General features: G+C 40.7%; 2 protein-coding genes across 3 annotated transcripts; both read left to right on the top strand.

Annotated features, from left to right (window-relative positions):
• The first annotated feature begins 572 nt into the window (after window positions 1–572).
• Window positions 573–7,194, top strand: tapbp.1 (TAP binding protein (tapasin), tandem duplicate 1). The gene is made up of 8 exons (XM_074614460.1): window positions 573–1,162; window positions 2,539–2,727; window positions 4,026–4,274; window positions 4,453–4,812; window positions 5,203–5,526; window positions 5,847–5,948; window positions 6,233–6,261; window positions 6,428–7,194. The coding sequence occupies exons 1-8, from the start codon at window positions 1,102–1,104 to the stop codon at window positions 6,437–6,439; spliced, it is 1,326 nt and encodes a 441-aa protein (XP_074470561.1). The 5' UTR covers window positions 573–1,101; the 3' UTR covers window positions 6,440–7,194.
• Window positions 7,195–8,132: 938 nt separating this feature from the next.
• Window positions 8,133–20,732, top strand: daxx (death-domain associated protein). 2 transcript variants are annotated; one of them, XM_074612843.1, is made up of 11 exons: window positions 8,133–8,509; window positions 10,454–10,711; window positions 11,310–11,768; window positions 12,220–12,351; window positions 12,479–12,595; window positions 12,892–13,123; window positions 13,904–14,073; window positions 14,617–14,770; window positions 15,056–15,620; window positions 16,392–16,527; window positions 17,914–20,732. In XM_074612843.1, the coding sequence occupies exons 2-11, from the start codon at window positions 10,472–10,474 to the stop codon at window positions 17,971–17,973; spliced, it is 2,265 nt and encodes a 754-aa protein (XP_074468944.1). In that variant the 5' UTR covers window positions 8,133–8,509; window positions 10,454–10,471; the 3' UTR covers window positions 17,974–20,732. The 2 variants fall into 2 exon arrangements, with proteins under 2 accessions (XP_074468944.1, XP_074468945.1); XM_074612844.1 differs by having other exon boundaries at window positions 8,201–8,285.
• Window positions 20,733–21,119: the final 387 nt, after the last annotated feature.

Raw genomic sequence — 21,119 nt, 5'->3', positions numbered from 1 at the left:
CCCGCTGGGGACGGCCCCCTGATCCCGGTGCGACTGTCGACCCTGTCGTGCCGCCAGATCGGGGCTCGGTCCACGTAAAAGGCGCCAGGGGTCTGCAGCGATGTCGGCAACTCACCCGACCCGTCTTGAAACACGGACCAAGGAGTCTACGCACGAGCGAGTCAGAGGTTGCAAGCAAAACCCCGTGGCGCAATGAAAGTGCGGGCCGGTGCGCGCCAGCTGAGGTGGGATTTCGGCCCAGCGGGATCGGGCGCACCACCATAAAGTGGTATCAGTACCGTTGTATCGGATCCGTTTTGCGAGTACGAGTACATGAGCACAGTATCGGACCCGATACCCGATACTGGTATTGGTATCGGTGCATCCCTAAGCTGTACAATGAGAAAGTTTGCAGCCATGTTGAGATCAGTTGAGGAAATACCAAGCCCCGCCCACCAGCCGGAGCACAGCCAATAGGAACGCTCTCTCTCTCTCTCTCAAATGACCTGTGATTGGTTAAAGTCTTCCGTCGCTGGCTAGATTATTTTAAAGCCTGACAACAGAGCCATGAGGAGGAGCAGAAGTCTAGTTTTCACTTAAATTACAACATGCTGAAAGGTTATCATGTATTTTTTGCCCAATAATGCCAAACATATACTGCCTACTGCAGCTTTAACGGACCAAGGAGGGACACATAATGGTAGTGGAACCCTTCCAGATTATAGACTGTATGGTCCAGACCAAATCCTGGTGGATTATTGTGTGGCAAAGGCTGCCATCTACTGTAGAGCAGAGGAACTTCTCAAGGTACAGTTTGACCTATTTCAGGCAATGTTTGCTTTCAAATTCTGATAAAGAGTTTGTCTTTGAGTTTCCAGTCAGTTTTATTATCACATATGCTATAACTTCTATCTTTTGATGGCACTAAAGCGATGATTATTGCAGCTTTATTTTGAAATTATGACCGGAATTTGTTTTTTGTTTTTTTTTCTGGCTAACTGTGTCCGCAAAAGTGAAAGTAAAATGAAGCTGTTGTTGAAGGGGAAAACCAACGATCGCACCTCCATTTGGTTGGTTACACAGCAGCAGCAGAGAGGCTGAGAGCGAAGAGGAGACGCAACAATGACTAACTTCTCTACAATCTACAAACTGTCCCTGGTTGCAGCGATCTGCTTCATCGAAGGTAACATTACACTAAAAGGACATTTAACGATATGTTTGCTCTGCTGCCTGCCACATACACGAAATACAGCCTATACTACCAGGACTTGCATGCATTTACAGTGTAACCTGGAGTCCGGATGCGTGTTTCCTCCTGTAATTAACATATATGTACTGATAGGCCAGTTAATGTTAATGTGCACATTGTTAATTGCAACAAATTTTTAGAATGTCAATCAAGACATTTTGTAAAAATCCAAGTATGAAAACAGCTGTCTGCTATATTATACTATATTCTGACAATGGAGGAGTGCGTAAAACAACTCCAACTTTACATCTCAGGCTATTAAAATATAATAATATGTGACTATTCGTGAAAACATATATGCCGAATTAAGCATAAATGCAGTAACGTAATGATAACGTGTAAAATTATTTCCTATACATCGTATACTTTTAACTTTAACGCAGATTATGTTAAATGGTGTATTTTATAAAGGGAGTTTGGTGTGACGCACTCTGGTGGCCGAAACTGTTACACCCAGCATCAACACCTCAGCTTATTAATACAGTTGAGACAACTATTAAAACACATAAACATAATGATACAGAGATAAATAACAAAAAAAAAGGAAAACATAAGCTGAACTTTCTACTGAATATTGCACATTTTGTCAGAATTCTTGTTAAAAGTTCAAACATTGACATGAAAAAGCAGGAGAATAAAAGTGAAAGCAACTTATTTGGCTCCCTGAGGAGAGTCACAGTTTTACTTTTATTATTGTCTGTTTAATCCCTACAATGCCTTAATGCTTGTTATAATTGATTCTATATTTTGTATTTCCTATGACATTAACTACTGCAGCATGCCTTATTTAACATTAGTAGATTAATTCCATAATAAGTTTCAGAAGGATAATAGACACTAGGGGTGCACAGTTAATTAAAATTTTATATCAAAATCGCAATATGGCCTTCTGCAATTTTCAAATCACAGGAGGTGTAATATCTGTTTAAGGCAAAATGTGTCGAAATACCATTTTAAATTAAATGGCCAGAGATTCATATTCATATTCTACAGACTTAGGAAAACACATTTGTTTGGTTCAGATCCCTGCAAAAATCACACCATAATCATTTTAATATGTTTTTCAGTGAAAATGAGAGTGATCATTCCCTCAAATATCACAAATCATATTGCAGTTGCATCAGTCAACATAATCGCAATTAGAAAATATTATTGGTAAATATTAAGGGAACGTTGGAGTGTCGCCACTGAAGAATACAAAATGCTATGCACTATAATATCAGATTATAGTGTAATCTGACTATTATGCTCTTGTTTCACTGTGTTTTTTTTTAATATTGTTAATTTCTTGTTAAATCTATTGTCCGAAGCCTGCACCAGCAGATGTCCAGTGTTGGAGTGCTGGTTTGTGCAGGAGAAAGTGGGTCGAGGAGGTTTAACTGGATCTACAAACCAGGATAAATCCCTGTTTTACATCAGAACCGACGCACACAGCCACGCTGCAGAGACCCAGCAGGCTCCATCCGACATCAAGCCCGACAGAATCTTCCATATTACCGGTTAGTACACACATCATGCAGGATGTGTGACCGCACATTTATCCAGATGTGTGTGAGAGTGAGTGTGCTTTGTGCTTCCTTTATAATTTAGCATGTGGGTCCATGCTCTCTGTTTAGTGTAGCAAATGTTCTACATTTCAGAGTCAGCAGTCTTGGTTTAAGGTAAATTATAAGACTCCACGGATATGTAAGTGCTATTAAAGTGTGTATACTGCACTATTTTGCACTATTTAAAGTACTTTACTAGTATTATTACTATATTAGTATCATTATTTTTAATTTTCAAGATGTTTAAAAAATTCCTGTATTGTGTTGTTAATTGTACTACTCTACGAGCCTCTACAATTGCCCCTCAGGGACAAATAAAGTGATTTGAATTGAATTGAATTGAATTGAATTGAGTTGAGTTAAATTGAATTGAATTGCATGCATTGACACCTGGTTGAGCCCCAGTATGACTTCTGGGGCTGATCCCAGTATAAAAATACCCTTAAAATAGTTTTTAAACAGAGAGAGAATGTTCTTTATTCAGTTCCCCCCCCCTGGAAATGACTTTATCCAAATTTCAGGCTAGTGTTTTAGTGTTTTCTGACAAGGACTATCAGTGTGAAGAAAGGCCAAAGAAAAAAAAGTAGAGCATTAAATAGATACTCTACACAAATGCAGCATCTTCTATTTATGTTTTCTCTAAATCCTCTATAAATTGTTTTTTTTACTGATAAAACTTGTCTCTTTTTAGGATTCTTTGTTTATATTACATTAAAATATAGATATATGGGTTCAGTGTTGCTTATGAAATTATTCATTTATGTTTTTTCCAGACTTAAACCCGCAGTAGTTAGAATATTTTTGGCACCATTGGACAAAAATTCCATAATAACCTTTCAGCATTATTGTAATTCAAGTGTCCTCAGGGAAAAGTGTACGATTTAGCTGTAAAATGACAAAGTTCGCTCCGCTCATGTGAGCGGTGCTTCTTTCGTATTTCTTCAACAGATCTCATGGTCACAAACTTTCTCATTTTACAGCTAAACAGTACACTACAAGATGTTTCTGAAAACAGCTGAGGAGAGAAATAGTCATCACAGTAACAGAATATTGACTGAGAAAAGAAAAAAGAGGATTGTGATTTTAAATCTTTTTAAGCAGGCCTAAATTTATCTCTGCATCATGTTCCTCTTTCGATCAAACTACCATTCTCTTGTCAAATTCCATTTCTCTTACGAATAAGCAAAGCGAGCACCTGTGATCTACTAACAACGTTAACAATGTCACCCTTCTGACTCGTCTTTCCTCAGACCCAGCTGCCACTCTCTGCCACCACTCTCTGAACCCTCCCAGAGGCTCTGTCCAGAAGCCCCAGTGTGAGATCAACCCCTTCCTGCCGCAGCCCTCCAGCCTCAAATGGGTTTCTCCGCTCACAGACTCCGCCCTGAGCCCCATACACCTGCAAGCTGATTGGTTTTCAACTTCCATTCAGGGCCTCAACGATCAGCTGGCCCTTTCCACCGTCACGCGTGCTCCCACAGCAGCCAAAGAGCACAATGGTAATGATATATGACACAGAAGATCAGTCAAAATGATGATCGTCACCATGGTCACCTACAACATGCTGCTTCAATTTAGAGACACTCACAAATCTATAATTAAGATGGTCAAAAAGTGAATCTTATCTCAATCATATGTGGTAGTTTGACTCTCTCTCCTCATTGTCTGTCTCCTCAGTCATCCTGAGCGTGACCACTAAAACCGTCTCAGTGCAGTCCAGACTCGGGGAACCAGTGCTCCTGGATTGCGGCTTCTGGGCCGATCCCTCCTCGCCTCTATCCGGGTTGGGTTTTGCCGTAGAGTGGCGCTACCAGTTCAGAGGCGACGGACGAGTGGTTCTGGCCTACGACGGCAAAACGGACCGCTTGTCTGATATACAAGAGGAAGGGGCCACGCTGGACTTCAAGGGTTTGCACGAGAAAGGCAACGCGTCCCTGATCCTGCAGGAGGCTAAAGTGCGTCACTCCGGGATGTACATTTGTACGGTGTATCTGCCATACCTTGTTGCTCAGGTGGCGATGGAGCTTGAGATTGTAGGTGAGGGATAAGATTGTACTTTTTGTTTTGTGTTTTAAGACAAAGCTGCATGCTTTAAAACGGTAATTGTGAAATTCTTTTTCTAACCCTGGACCTCTGCTCTCAGAGAACGTTCACTCAACATCAGCATCACTCAAGTCTGGAGATGACAGGAAATGTGCTCAAATGCACCATTAATCAGTCTCTGTTGGCATTCACACACTGTCACATATAGTCTGTTATTGTCTAGTATCTGCTGTCAAACAACACTGAACTAAACTAATGATTCTGTTTGAACATTAAGAGCACATAGTAAGCTCCTGAATAACCCAGATTGGTATTATTCACTTTCTCTTATTGTCTTTCCTTTTTTTTATCTTTGCTTCCCCACTCTTTTCTCCTTCTACCCAGAACCTCCATCCCTCTCCATCCACCCGTCCCCTCTTCCCCTCACCGTTCCCGGCAAGACTCTGACCGTCCAGTGTGAGGCGTCCGGCTTTGCCCCCCTCTCCCTGGAACTGAGCTGGGAGTATAAAGGCGCCGATGGGAAGTCCAGGGCTCTGGGATCAGACAGTGTAACGGGCCACAGGCAGGCTTGGGATGGAACCTACAGCCAGAGCAGCCGGCTGGAGCTTGACACAACTAAGCTGGACCTGGGCAGCGGAGGGGAGGTTACGTGTGTGGCAGTCCATCCTGGGGGCACACGGCGGGCCAGCGTGACCCTCAACGTCATTGGTAATGTGGAAGTATTATGTAGTTCAAGACATTTATCAAGCTCTTTTGGCAAACAATGGTTTTGAATTTTTTTTTCCTTAACAAAGTAGAGGCCAGTTAGTGATTTTTCTGCACATTGCCAAGCTATTAAAAGCGTTAAATGCAAGATTGTGTTAGTCTGATAGTCTGTAGATATGTAGCCTATAGATAAAATATATTTTAATATATTTTTCTATAGCCTATAAAGAAAATACCGTTGTACCGACAGCTTGACAACAAAGATGCAAGTCAGATAAACGGGAATCAATTAAGGCTTGAACTGTATTCTTTTGTCTTTTCAGGGTTCAGTACTCCCTCCATTGAGGACTCAATGGCAATGGTCGGTGTCGCGCTAGTGCTCTACGGTCTCATCAAGTTTGTCTCTTGGACCGTCACCAGCTCAGGTAAGAAATAATCCAGAAAAAATGACGATGTAATAATTGATTGTCTGCATAATCATTTAAAACAGCAAAAAGGATTGATACTATCGCACCATTTCGATATAATAAGATAAAAAAACATACTCAGATACATTTGAAAACATTTAAATGAAGTTGTTTTATGGGATGGATGTTGTGCCTTGAACACTGAATACTATTTAAAGAAAATACATTAAGATATTTCATTTATTTTTATTATTTTATTATTTTATTTTGATCTTGTTTTTTTGTCTTGTCACTGCACACAGGCTCAGATGAGGCTGGTCAACAAGACAAGGTAATGATGCTTTTTCAAATACTAATACACAACATGCACACTTCTGAATGTCTTCACATTAATGTACCACTTGTCCACTTCTATTTTCTTATAACCCCGGAGATGAACCTGGGTGTGTTTTGCATGTCTCCTCTCAATAATAACTTTCCACTTCTTCCTCTTATAGAAAGACAAATAAAGAAGAATGAAGTCAACTGTTGTGGGAGTGTGATACTGAACCAACAGACCTGTCTGACCTGTTTTCATATCTTGGTTGTTGTTTCAGGAGTGATTATCCTGTTCAAACAGACAGTTCTGTCTTTTATTTTAAAGATAGCACAATGGTGAATCTCTTTAAACTTTTAGACATTTTAGAGATGGTTTCTTTTTCCCGCAGATCATGTTCTGCTGGGGTATCAGTGAGGGTTTTCTGAAAAGGGCTTCTGCTCAGTCTAAACATGTTTGTTGTGATATTTCTTTCACTTTAAAGCGGCATAGCTTCTATGAATAGCATTGGCTTCCCACCGTATCTTGTCATGAACACTGGAAAAGGGCCAGAAACTTAGGGGAATTTTGAAATGGTAATGTTTTGAAATATCAGCTTCAATTTGGAGATGTCACTTCTTCCATATGATGCTCCTCTATGTTTATAAGCCAAAAAACTATCTTGTGTGTGTGTGTTTAAAAAACGAAATCCTGTTTTTTTTAAATACAGAAAATATAATGTATGTATTTTCTACCATTTTTGTTACGTGTGCTTGTGCGTCATGATATTACTTTTGTTATGTTATTATTGGTAAGAATGATGCTCTAGCAGCCTAGGCTAATGCACTATTAAACTTATATAGAAATGTGAAGGAAAAGGTACAAACAGAGCGCGTAGTTCTACCACAGGGGAATTCTTAATTTGTGTCAGAATTTAAAATTCATAAATAAAGTCTTCATTTCTTAAAACATGCTGCTTCCAGTTCCCTGTTTATAAATGATCATCAAGCCTGCTGCATTCTTTGAAAATAACCTGAAAAAGCTGTGTACATTAATGATGGGTATCTTCTTAGAATAATGTATACGTAAGTATCTTTACAGACTGTAATGGCTGTAGTGTTTTATTTCGTGCTGTCAAGTCAGCAGGGATGAGACATGTTTCTACATAAAAAGCCTTCCTAATGACCATACTGCAAAGTGTTGAGATTAATAAAATACAAAGTGACTACTGGTATAAACATTTGAGTAGCATCTGATTATCAAACTCAACTCAGTTAAAACTCAAGCTAGAATTAATGAGAAAGGGTGACTTCCGTTGTGCTTTTCAGAATAAAGTTACATGGTGAATGTTTTGTTTTGGAGTGGTATTACTTAACTAAAAATATGTTAGACAGACCGACATAATACAATGAATGGTTAATGTATTAATAATTATTAAGTAATTATTAGATACTTATACTGGAAAAAAAATAAAAATAGATTTTATATATATATATATATATATATATATATAAACATACAGTATATATGTATATACATATTTATATATACATATATATATGCATATATCATTATTATTACTTAATTAAAATATGTTATACAGACAGACATAATACAATGAATGGTTAATGTTAATAATTATTAAGTAATTATTAATTACTTACTTGAATAAAAATAAATTGTATATATATATATATATATATATATATATATGTATATATACACACATATATATAAATAAATATATATACATATAGTTTATGTGATTTTAAGTTTTAATTCATTCCGGATGTTGACAAATCAATGTGTGTTTTTAAAAAAAAGTATCAAAAGAAAATACAGCAACGGTAGTCAACGGGAGCGCGTCAGCCAATGGCTAACGACTTTACTGGACGTAAACGTTCCATGGACCAATCAGAGGCGTTGGTGCTGGTGTGACTTTAGCGGGTAGCCTTCCTCTCTGTGAGTCCAGAGCAGAGCGGAGCTAACGAGGCTAACCAGTTAGCATCGCTGAGTGTTAGTAAACACAAAGTCTGAAGGATTCAACACGAACACGTCCAGTAAGGTTACACTAAACGCGGGGTTTGGCTTTCTGGCTTCTTATTTTATTACTCCGTTCACTTATATAACTGTTACAATGCTAACAGCGAGCTAATGCTAACCAGCTAGCTAATGCTAACCAGCTAGCTAATGCTAACCAGCTAGCCGATGCTAACAGCTATTTAAAGGCGCATCGTGGAATAGCATCGTCCTCTTCTGTCTTCAGACTGATCATAAACAACAGGTCTGTATGTGTGAGTGTGTCATAATGTGTGATTGTGTAAACAGCTGATTGTTAATCATAACAAGCTTTGTGTCTAGTCTGTCTTCTGTCTGTGTTAGTGGAGCTAACAGGTACTGTGTCATGAAGCCTGCACCCTGGTGCTGCTCACTTCATTTATTAAACCATAAACAACATCATGTTCAGGCTAAATGGCTTATGTTCTTCCCCCATGAATAAAGATGCAGTATCAGAGCTATCAGGCATGTTTCAGTGTCTCTTCAGAGCCTCCATACATCTGGGATATTCTCCCTCCCTTTGTTGATTTTTGTCTCCAAATATTAAACACAATATGAAACACTGCTTGCCTGTGAAGCCATGAAGCTCAAGCTTTGTGTCTAGTTTGTCTGTGTGTTACTGTAGCTAACAGTTACTGTGTCATCAAGCCTCCACCCTGGTGCTGCTCACTTTCACTTCTTGTTGTCTGACTGTTCCTTTCATTTATTAAACCATAAACAACATAATGTTCATGCTAAATGGCTTATTTGCTTCCCCCATGAATGGAGGTGCAGTATCAGAGCTTCATGGCTTCACAAGCATGTTTCAGTGTCTCATATTGTGTTTAATATTTGGAGAACAAAATCGACAAAGGGAGGGAGAATATCCAAGATGTATGGAGGCTCTGAAGAGACACTGAAACATGCTTGTGAAGCCATGAAGCTCTGATACTGCACCTTTATTCATGGGGGAAGCAAATAAGCCATTTAGCATGAACATTATGTTGTTTATGGTTTAATAAATTAAAGGAACAGTCAGACAACAAAAAGTGAAAGTAAGCATATTCTAGTTTGCCTTCTGTCTGTGTGTTAATGTAACTCAGTTACTTTGTCATGAAGCCTTGATCCCGGTGCTGCTCACTTTCACTTCTTGTTGTCTGACTGTTCGTTTAATTTATTAAATCATAAAATCTGAAAAGTCGCTAAATCGATCGAGAAAGTTGCCAAGTTGCCAAGTTGGCAACACTGAGTACTTAAGTACAATATTGAGGTACTTGTATTGAGTGTTTCCATTTTGTGTTACTTTACACTTCTACTCCATTACTTTTTGGAAGCCAATATTGTTCTTTTTACTCCACTACATTTTTTGACAGCTTAAAGCGGCAGTAGTCAGTATATATATTTGGCAACATTGGGGCAAAAAAAATTCCATAATAACCTTTCAGCATAATGTAATTCAAGTGTTCTGAGAGATAACTAGACTTCTGCTCCTCCTCATGGCTGTTTTCAGGCTTTAAGAAATCTAGCCCGTGACGGGAGACTTTGACCAATCACGGGTCATTTCAGAGAGAGAGAGCGTTCCTATTGGCGGTTCATTCAACGGCGGCAGCTGTACATCACTCGCAAACTAGGCAGTGTTGATCAAATATGAATCAATATTCTGTTACTGTAATGCCTTTTTTCTTGCCTCTAATGTTTTCAGAAACATCTTGTAGTGCACTGACCTTGAATATTGATTAATATTTGATCAGCGCTGCCTAGTTTGACCGTTTGATCGGCGTTTGCGAGTGATTGACAGCTGCTCAGAGACGGCAAGGCTCCAGCTCGGCTCTGATTGGTTGTTTTCCTCCGGTCTGTGAATTCTTGAAGATGCCGTTAAAAGCACCGGAGGACACCGGAGGCACATGATTTTTTTCAGTCTCATGCACTACTGTCAGGATATAGCGACCGTTTTCTACAAATATTTTGTTTTAATCATATTTGCTCCATTTCTACCCACTGCTGCTTTAAGTTAGCAGATTAGATTATTCATTGGTCTTCAGTACTGTTATTAAACCCACCACATGATGTTCCACCAGAACACTGCACATTTGATATTGTTTCATCTTGAACTTCCTACTGCTTCTTTGACATGTTGTGCTCTCCGCTGCCCTGATCAACATTCTCCCTGTTTGTATTTTTTTTAAAGCAGAAATAGCCAACATTTTGGATGGCGGTGGCTCCTGCCTCGATGGCGGATAAGATCATCGTCCTTGATGATGATGAAGAGGAGGAGAGTCCACAACCCTCCCACTCTGCCTCCACCTTGTCTTCTCAGCTTCAAGCCAAACGTGTGGCGCGACTCAAAGCTCAGCAGCCTGCCCCTACCCACATTACCCAGTCACCTTTTGCCTCAGCGAAGAAGGACGCACATGTTCTGCAGGCAGAGAATCAGAGGTTGTTCACTGAGGTGAGCTCATTTTAAAGTGGCATAAACTGAGTGTTTTATCCAAAGTGGCTGGTCATTTCTAACAGTGTTTTTTGTGCTGTTCCGCAAACTGTCTAGATTATTTAGAAATATGACAGAATGATTGTTGGGTTTCTGCTTAAATAACAGAGGTAAGACTCTAGACAAATGTACATGTCCAGTCTACAGTATATTAGCCTTCGGCTGGTTGCTGTGTTAATATCTCACCCTGACGACATTAGTGATATTGTATGAAATGGAAAATGAATATACACGCAGGAATTTAAAGCTCCCTTTTGAAGAAGTCATGAAGCCTATTCCAGTGTGCTAATACCTTTCGCTTTTCATTGCATTGATCTTTGTACCAAGCACCTGACCCCATGAAGTTTTTGTAGATGTGCACACGTCCATCTTAACTATTAATAATAGTCGTTAATACCAGAGAGTTGTAATGATATTGACTATACATTAAAACTGGATGTGAACTGGACCTGAAACACAATGTGCTGCTGTTGTATGTGTTATTATTATTTCTCTCCCCGCGTCCCTCCTGTCACCTTGCCTTCTCATCCTTCATGTTTTCTTTCCTCCTTCCTCTTAGTTTGTGGAGCACTGCTCATCTCTAACCAAGGACTGCCCCGAGGTCTTGACCTTCCTCCAAACCAAGCATGCCAAGGCCTGCCCCGATTATCTGTCATCCGTGGAGTTCAGGAACACCTTGGGACGATGTTTGACTCATGCTCAGGCCAACCGTTCCAAAGCCTTTGTCTACATCAATGAACTGTGCACTGCGCTCAGGCAGAACGCAGCCAAGAGGAGGCTGACCCTCACCCAGGTTGAACCCGGGCCTTCTACCTCAACATCAACTTCTGTCCAGTTTACCTCTGATGTGTTTAAAAGGAAAGACAAGAGTGAAGATAACATGGATGAGGAAGGGGAAGGGGAAGGGGTGAAACCGGCAGCGGAGGATAAGCAACCTTCCACCTCAGGGCTGCAGGAGGGCAATAATGTGGGGGACCAGGAAGCACAGAAAAAGGAAAAGAGGGCATCCAGGAAACAGGTTAGTGTTGAACACTACTATACGTGATTAGTAGTGTTGTTTTGTTTGTTTTATGAATGAAAGCATTAATAAAGGGAAGGAATAACCACTGTATGTATCAGTAAAATTGTAATCAGGTAGATAATAAAGGATAAAGCAAAGGTTAAATGATCTCTAAACTAGGGTAGTAGTTTGTAAGTATCAGTATTCTCCCATTTGATTCAGTTCACTGCAGTAAATGGGCATGTGATGGATTTTTTAAATGTATCTTGGTTTTTAAATGGTCACTGAATATATATATTTCAGTTTTGTTTCATTTTATTCAATGCTGTAATGCTGTTAGTACCTCACTAATGTGTGATTGTCACCTGCTTTTACTTGGTAGCCTATAAACCAGATGTTATACGCCTCACCTTGATAATGTGTAGGTAAACACGCCTGACCCTTCATGTCTTTTATCAATTCCTCTCAGATAGCGTACCTGGAGAACCTTCTGAAGGCGTACAACGACGAGATCTCCCGCCTGCAGCAGGCCGAGCTGAGTTTAGACGACCTGGGAACTGAGGACTCTTTATACATCCAGGAACACAAGCTCAAACGCAAGGTCAGGCTGGAGTTTGGTGCAGCTTGGGGCTCCACTGGTTATAAACACTGCAGAAAGCTGTAAAATAGCACCTTTGCGCCACGTTGTGTGACAGCTAGTCACACCTCTTCTTCTTCTTCTCTTCCAGATGATGAAGATTTATGAAAAGCTGTGTGAACTAAAGAAGTGCGGCACACTAACAGGACGAGTCATTGAGCAGAGGATCCACTACAGAAGCACTCGTTATCCTGAGATCAACAGGAAGGTGAGCTGGTTGTTATTGGTTCAAACAGGTTAAGTGTCCTGAAAAGTAACAAGCAAGGGTCAAACTTTGTGTTTACTATTTGTGTGATTGGGTTGTTTTATCTGGGTCCTGCTCCCAACCAGGACTACATGCAGGTCTGACTCTGAACGTTAACACAGATAGCAATAATTCACTTTTTCCACACGGAGTGCTGGCGTTCCGCACTGTGGGCTGTTTCGTTTGGTATTACTGCATTTTTATGTGGGTGAATTTGATATGTTCTCGATCCCTTACCCTACGTTCCTTCCTCCTGTCAGATCGAGCGTTTCATCAACAGTCCCGAGGCGCAGCGGAACCCTCCGGATTACCAAGACATCCTCCAGCAGGTGCTGCGCACCAATGAGCGCCACAAACTGTGCCTGAGCCGAAAACAACTGAACCAGATGGCCCAGGAGGCTTTCAGAGAGACCGGGAGCTGCATGCAGGAGAGACGTCACCTGGACCTGGTGTACAACTTCGGCTCGCGCCTCACTGATGCTTACAAGCCTGGTAAGGCCTTCGAGCGGACACTGTCTGCTGGTTGCTGTGGCAGACTTGACTGTTAGAACGCATTGTTCTGACATTACAGAATGGCAGATTATCAACACAAATACATAGTTAATACTCCACACAGAATCCTTTATTTTCTGGTTTGGACAAAAGAGAACGAGCCTTAAAGGGCAGTCAGACTTCAGCATTCATTCAGTGTCCCATGCAGCATGCAAAGTATGGAAAGAAATGTTAAAGAGGAACTCTTGTGCTTTTTTTAGGTGCATACTTATATATATATATATATATATATATATATATATATATATATATTTTGGGTTTCTACAACCCACATCATTTTTCTCATGTCGCCATCTGACTTCCGTTGCTCCTGTAGTAGTTTTATTATGGTAAGGACGGCCTCTGAGTGCAGCAACGGCGTTACCACGGTTTTGCACTTGCGGCTCACATTACTGCAGTCTTGGAAAGGGAGAACTTAGCAGAGGGATGTTCAGTTGGTTGAAAAACAAAAGACGCATGTCCTGTGACCAAGCATGAACTGTATGTGGGTTCTAATTCCTAATTTAATTGTCTGTCCCCCCACCCCCTCCAATGTTAGAGTATAAATTGACCTCATGGTTTTTCACTAGATGCCATCAAATCCTACACACTGGACCTTTAAGATCTACAATAGATCTCTACATTTTAGAACCTATAATAAAAGTGGCTCTAAAAGTGATTATCTGACTCTTTTATTGTCTTTAAAGACTGTTCCTCTCTTTTCTCCACCACCCTCTAAAGCCACAGACCCGGCTCTCAAGGACCCCTCACTGCTGCGGAAGCTTCGGTCGAACAGAGAAGTGGCGCTATCCCGTCTCGACGAGGTCATCACCAAGTACGCCGTCAAACAAGAGGACACTGAGGAGGTGGAGAGGGCCAAACGACTGGAGAAAGACAGCAAGGAGAAAGAGGTATGAGAGCATCTGGGGAATCACAGGCGCCTTCTGCTTCCAGTGTTTCACATACTTTTGGTTTCATATTTATTAGGGCTGTCAAAGTTAACGCGATACAACTTGTTTAAACGCCACTAATTTCTTTAACACATTAACGCAGCTTTTCCGATTTTTAGGTTGTAGCGGGCTCAGTTTCATAGCAAGAGTGAAGATACTGGTGTCATATGAAATATGGAAATCATATGAAAAGCATATGTCATATTGTCAAGAAAGAGGCTAATAACGCTCCAAACTCAAACAAAGTCTAGTCTCCCCTTTACAGACATGCCCACTTTATGATAATCACATGCAGTTTGGGGTCATAGTCAAGTCAGAACACTGACACACTGACAGCTGTTGTTGCCTGTTGGACTGCAGTGTGCCATGTTATGGTTTGAGCATATTTCTTATGCTAAATGCAGTACCTGTGACAGTGTTTGATTTATTCTTTTTCATTCCCATTTCATTTTTGCACTCTCTTCCCGTCTCCTCCTGTTTGACCCTCACACATCTTATTTTCAGGTCCAAAAATCAGAAAATGGAGAAGGAAATAAAGAGGTGAACGGAGTGGCAGAGGAGGAAGAAGAGGTGGAGGAGGATGACGATGAAGAAGATGAATCATCAGACACAGACATAGAGGAAGAGATCCAGGCCAGCACTCAGCAGGAGGGACCAGGTTAGAGCAGAGATATTAATCCAAACGTTCCTTTTTTAAAATGAAAACAAGTTTTGACGGTAAATCTAAACCATGTCAACATATTCCTAAAACATTATTTAGTTTTCAATCAACTCTCTCAGATTGTATTAGGTTATTAAGAGTGTCTTATTTAGTGATGAATATCTCCTGCATATTTTCATTATGAGGTTGCAGTTTCTCTCACTTGATCGGTAAAACCCTCATGGCAGGGTGGCACAGACGGAGGAAAGATTTCATTGCATTCATTTTTCCCTCCTTCTATAGACAATGATGATAACGAGGACGACGGCAGTAACGAGGAGGAAGCAGCAGGTGATGATACCAAGCAGGAGGATGAGACGGATCAGTTGGCAGGAAGTGTTTCTGCAGGGGAAGAAGGAAGCGTCAAAGATGAGGACGAGGAGCCAGCAGGTGGACTCTGTCCTCTTTCTAATGACAGCAAGTCCCAAACTTCTCGGCCGTCTGACCTCCCCTCCCCTAGACAGACCCCCAGCCAATCGGTGACAATGCAGACTGATGACCAGACGCCGTTGTCTAACGGTACCCATGCAGGATTAGAGCAGCCCGTGGATTCCTCCAATCATGTTTCAGTCGTGCTGGTAAGCACCAGCAAAGTCACTAAGGACCCTGCGGACGTCTCCCCCGCGGCAGCCAACGGGGTGTCTTTGCCCCTTTCGCCAGCAGTCATTGTAGAAAATTGTGACACACAGACTACCAACGGCACGTCGCCGCCGCCAAGTCTCAGAGCCACGAGGAGCCAGAAGAGGAAGAGGGAGGAAGTTACATCAGGGAACTCCCGAAATACGAAGCACATACTCATCCATGACAGGTACTGTAAGGCTTTGTTTGTGATAGATTAGACATGGAGAAAATATGTGACATAAAAGAATTATATATGTAAGCGGTAATAACTTGCGGCAACCTGGTGCTGCCGTTTTACGTCCAATAACAGAGCTTGATTTTGCCACTGACAGGCTCAGATTGTTATTATCAGTGTCTGACAACATTATGGAGCGGACCCGACAGAGAAAAGAAACCTTTTTCTTACCTTTCACTTTCTGCTTGTTATTGTGTCATGTGACTTATTGGAAAGAGGAGTGCCGGTGTGGTCAGAGTTTGTTGTGTTGGACTATAGAAAGCGTAGCTTAGTGTTATCTTAAAGATGTTCAATGTCATGGCTGAATATTTAGCTGATTTCCACAATGTGGATGTAGACGTAGAAAAGGTAAAAAAAAAAAAAAAGTTTAATTTTTCTGTAGGTTCCTTTCCATAATGTTGTCAGACACTAATAATAACAATCTGAGCCTTTTAGTGGACAAATTTCACCAAAAGTGTTGTCTCCATTAGTCACTTAGACACAATATGTATGACACAATAGAGTCCAGGTTCGAAAGATAATATCCTGTAAGCTAGTGCTGTGCCACTTTTAAAGCGTCTAACTGATCTAGATGAAGACTCATATAAGATGTTAGTTGTAGCCCTAGTACACTTGCTCTGGATTAGTTAAGGTTGTTTAACCATTGTTGATTTTCTCTCATATTCTCTCCCCAATTCTCTGTCCCCCCATCCGACTCTACATCTGTCCTTGTTCCCTCCTCAGTGAGGTGGACATCCCTCTGGATATGGGTGTTTTCAGCTGCAAGTCTCCGCAGCAGACAGAGTCAACCCGAGCGGACACTCCAACCCGTGAAACGGTCAGCAGCTCACAGTCGACGCCGCCTCCCAAGAAAAACAAGGTGGGGGCACATAGAGAGATGGGAATATAGGGAATGAACGGCCTATTGTGTGTTCAAAACCTGGATCACCGTTTAGTTCATGTGTGCAGATCATGACTTTACGTTTGTGACATTTGTAAAATTGTACCTCTTAATTGGGTAGACTTAATAGTTAATAACTTAGAGATATATAGACGTGATTTAACCTGATTACATTTACACTGGGTATTAATATGTGTCTCCAGTGTCCCCGTTGAGATCCGAGCACTCTGTCTGAAAGGGCTGAGGGAGAGCCTCAATACGCTACACGTCTGAATGGGAGAGAGTCAATGTTACTCTGGACAGACCAAGCATTAGTATTCACCTCTACGTAGTTGTTGTATGTGGATTGAAAACACAATTGCATTTCCACCCGTATTCAATGTGGTCACAATGCGCCCCTGACCGCCTCTGGAGGTGGTTTGGCCAATCGGATCACAATCCATCCTCAATGTGTTTTGGGTGAATTTAGGGCTGTCGCAGTGAAGGACTTTCCTCTGCGGGGATGATTGGCTCAACATCGCGGTATTATTGCAATTTTTGTTTCTGATTTTAGTGCTACATAAATAAGCTTTATTGTTAGGCTATTATTAGGTATATTGTTGCTTTTTAAATGACAGATGACAGTTTTTAAAACTATTAAAATGCTTGTTTATTGTTAAATGCAGACCACAGAAGGGCATCGAGGCGCAGCGTTTTTTCTCAGCTGAGACGCTTTGGTTGCATCGGGTTGCTATGATACAGAATATCTGCAGGAGTAAAAAATGTCGGCACAAGGTAGAGTAGTTGCTCTGGATGAAAGGAAGGTCGAAGTACGTAGGGAGGGAGGACGGACCCGCTGGTCTGTGTGATATCCTTTGTGATCGGACGGCAGTGACATGTACAGAGTTTTACTAAAGGGGAACGTTGTTCAACTCTCCAGAAAAAAAACACCAGACGCACAGAAGAGACGCACAAAAGAGACGCACAGAAGAGACGCACAAAAGAGACGCTCAAGGCCTCGTCACGCCGCTGCCGTTTGTTGTAGTGTGTACAGTGTTCAAAATGCGGCGCTCCCATTTAAAAAACGTGAACATAGCGGTCGTGGCGGTTCCTTGTCATCCCCTGCGGTTGGCTTGTGAAAAGTACGGTGTTGCGGTTATTGCAACAGCCCTAGGTGCATTTACACCTGTACTTTCATGGGATAAAATGAAATAACAGTAATGGTATCTTTTTACATATATATTTCATTTTCATAAATATTAAAATTTAAATAACTTTTTTCTTCGAGGATTTTATTCAGCCATTTTCGCCTGTTTAATATTCAAATTATACGGTTATGAATTCAGATTTTCACAATGTACTAACTGTGTGTGCTCGTGTTTCCAGGTCAACGTGGCCACCCAGTGTGACCCAGATGAGGTCATCGTCCTGTCAGACTCAGAATGACCTTTCACCCTTTGACCTCTCACTGTACTGCAAGATTCTTCCACAGCTCACCTGTATTCTGGGACAGATTTCCTGAAAGGATGAACTTCTAAGGCCGCCCCTCGCTGCTGGCTTGTAAGAAGAGGAAAAAGTTCTTCTTTTTTTTCCCAAATCCAAATTGTGTGAAATGTCTGTTATGAATATGATCCAAACAGGTTTTACAAAATACACAGCAGCCATTCGTGGCTGTGATGGACGGGGACAACTTTGAATTTAGTACCTCGTGTCACCAAACAAAAGCCAAGACGCGTGTTTTTGTAGAAGATTTAAATAAAATAATTGTAACCTAAAATTTGAAAGAAAACAGGACAGGACATGTTTTTTTTGTTTTTTTTGGGAAACTCAAGGAGTCCTCTTCTTCTGCTGTGCACCAGAGAATACAGCTGTCATTTTCTCCGAGCAGGGAAACATTAGCTGACGCCGACCTCGGCCGTCTTCGCTCCCTTCTGGGTGCAGTAGAGACGACCTCATCCGGATCTGTTGGGTGATCCAAACAACCAAACTGCCGCCGTGTTTCCTGCCTTCCAGTGCAACACTTGATAATGCGTCAGTCGGTAGTAGCATTGAAATGAGCTTTTTCTGCTGCTCTGAACACTGAGCCAAAAATACTTCTCTTGGGAGCTTTTGTTAGTGTGGTTGAGGTGAGAAACCAGTGCCTGAAAACATGAACTGTGCAGCCGGACACACGGCATGGACGGGGAGTTTTGTTTTCACAGACACTCGACTGGCGAAGAGCTTCGTCAGCTCACTGCCAGTTTGTTTACATTTTTATATTTCAATGCTATTATTTTTCTTTTTCATAAAGGAGAGGGGGGTGGGGGAGTAATGGTCTGTATAAAAGGAACATTGTTTTACTTGCTATTTATGATGTGCATTGAATCAGTGAGGTGTTTGGTTTGATAATGGAGAACATTTTAAAGTTTTTAATGTTTCCCCTCCAAACATATTTCTATTTTTAGGTTTGTAATAAAGTAAGTAAGTATTTTTTATTCAGACCTATGTCTGCTGCAGGATAGCTGAATAGTCTCCAGATAGCTTATTGGTTTGTATGACGAAGGGTGACGCGGCTAAATACACAAACGATTTAAGGATAAGGTTAAGCAATATTCTATATTTTTCTTATTGTCAAGAAATCCCATTAAAAGCCTAAAACTATCGTTTAATTGTTGACCTAACTGTGTATCCAAAGCCTGATATCCTGTCTTCCTCTGTGTCATAGAGCTCCATTGTTCACAAACTATTTAAGACGCATAAATGAGACACTGCTGGTTGACCTGTTCCTTCATTATAAAGAACATGTAGCTTATTTTGGGTCAATCCTACGTACATGTCCTGCTGCTGCTGCTGGAAATACTCAACTAGAGCACCAAATGTGTATTAATCCGCAGCTGAAAATAGTCCCAAACAAATGCACTATTTACTCCTTGAGTAAGGTTTGCTAAAAACTACAGGATCCAGCTGTTTTATGAATTGATCGAGGAACCAATGGGCTCAGAGCGGGGAGCGGGGCAAGGCTGTCGGAAACTAGTGAGAGATGGACTTGTTGGTTTTTGGTCTTCACATGGGATTTGTTGACATTAAGCCTTGTCCTTTAAGAGGCTATAGCACAAACATATGTCTCCTTATGATTCTGACACATCTCAAAGTAAAAGAGGGAGAAGTTCAGATTGAAGAATCTCCTTTTGATGCATCTGAAACAGCTGAAACAGGCCAGCCCCGATGACTACATTTATTCACCTGGTCCACACAGTTTGAGCCCAAAACAAACCTCCCCACAGTAGTATGTGTCTGAATCCAAACATCGGTCACACCATAAATGTTTTTGATTTTATTTGAGACAAACCTCCAGCCAGCTAAGGATCCTAAACCCCTGAGTCTAACGACTGGAAGGACATTTTATTCTGACACATGCAATGATTCACTTTCATACAAATAATCAATATTTTTCAGAGTTGTTGGTGCAGCTTTACATTTCCCCCTCCTGTCGATCACACTGGGTTATTCAGATACATTTAGCATTAAACTTGTACATCCTTTGCCGAATTTAGAATAAAGTTGGTTTCTTTTATTTTTGTTTAGTTCTTAAAGTTACAATCTCGAAGAGCTCCGTTTCGTTCTCTTTGGCGATGAGTGGTAATTGCAGGTGTGTTTTTAGATCCAAACAGTGTAGCCGCTTGTGATTTTTTTTTTCTTCCTGGGAATGTCGCCACAAATGCAAGGGCTGTCATCAGTGGGCCACCGGCTCTACCACCAATGTGTTTCCTCATTCAGCAATTACTAAATGAAAATCTTCGAGATTATGACTTTAAATACATCGTTGTACTTAAACTCTCCAGTACTTCATTAATGAGATTTCTTTGTGACGAGTATGTATTGCATCTATTCTAACTGGCTAGTCGTGTTGTAATAGAGCACTAGCATGTTGACACAACGCTGGGTCCCTTTGGTGAAGGAAACCTTTTTTTATCCTCCTGACAACAATCCCCGTTTTTTTTTTTTGTCTTTTCCTTCAGGAATCCTATTTTTATTCAATTCTTCCCAAACAGGTGAAATAATATTTTGGGGTAAATTCAGACTTACTAGAATGTAGACCTGGAATGTAGTTATCTCAGCTACGATCCATCAGGCCTCATTAATGCAGAGGAGTGATCCATAGTTCACTGTGAATTATTTTCTTTTTCATTTTTGATAAATAAATGATACTTTTTTATATATAAAAAGCCTCTGTGTATGTTGCTGATTTTGTATTTTGTACTTGCTCTTGAATATAAATATATTTAATGCAATTTCTACATTATGAAAAAAGCATCTATTCTGCAAAGGCTATACTATAGAATGACTTTCTCACAATTTTTGACATACCATACTATGACTTCTTTTATGACATTTTTTTACATTACTATAGTATCACTTTTTCATGAAATTGTCGACATACTATAGAATGACTTTTTTTTTTTATTTCGACATACTATACTGTGACTTTTTTCAAAAAGTAGATGAGTGAGTGAGTAGAAGTGAGTGAAAATATATGTATGTGAAAGGAGAATGTATGTGTGTGCAAGAATGAATTATGTCTTGTACGGCTCCTCATATATTAATGTTGCTGT

This window comes from Sebastes fasciatus, chromosome 17, assembly GCF_043250625.1.
Source record: "Sebastes fasciatus isolate fSebFas1 chromosome 17, fSebFas1.pri, whole genome shotgun sequence".
NCBI classification, from domain to species: Eukaryota; Metazoa; Chordata; class Actinopteri; order Perciformes; family Sebastidae; genus Sebastes; species Sebastes fasciatus.
The sequence above is the reverse complement of the archived record's forward strand: the minus strand, read 5'-3'. Positions and strand labels throughout refer to the sequence as shown.

Excerpts from the sequence above, each read along its gene's own strand:
- tapbp.1 (XM_074614460.1), top strand. The coding sequence starts at position 1,102 with ATGACTAACTTCTCTACAATCTACAAACTGTCCCTGGTTGCAGCGATC. Across the intron at positions 2,728-4,025 it reads CAGAATCTTCCATATTACCG|ACCCAGCTGCCACTCTCTGC; the intron begins GTTAGTACACAC and ends GTCTTTCCTCAG. Across the intron at positions 4,813-5,202 it reads GATGGAGCTTGAGATTGTAG|AACCTCCATCCCTCTCCATC; the intron begins GTGAGGGATAAG and ends CCTTCTACCCAG.
- daxx (XM_074612843.1), top strand. The coding sequence starts at position 10,472 with ATGGCGGTGGCTCCTGCCTCGATGGCGGATAAGATCATCGTCCTTGAT. Across the intron at positions 11,769-12,219 it reads AGAGGGCATCCAGGAAACAG|ATAGCGTACCTGGAGAACCT; the intron begins GTTAGTGTTGAA and ends AATTCCTCTCAG. Across the intron at positions 15,621-16,391 it reads CACATACTCATCCATGACAG|TGAGGTGGACATCCCTCTGG; the intron begins GTACTGTAAGGC and ends TTCCCTCCTCAG.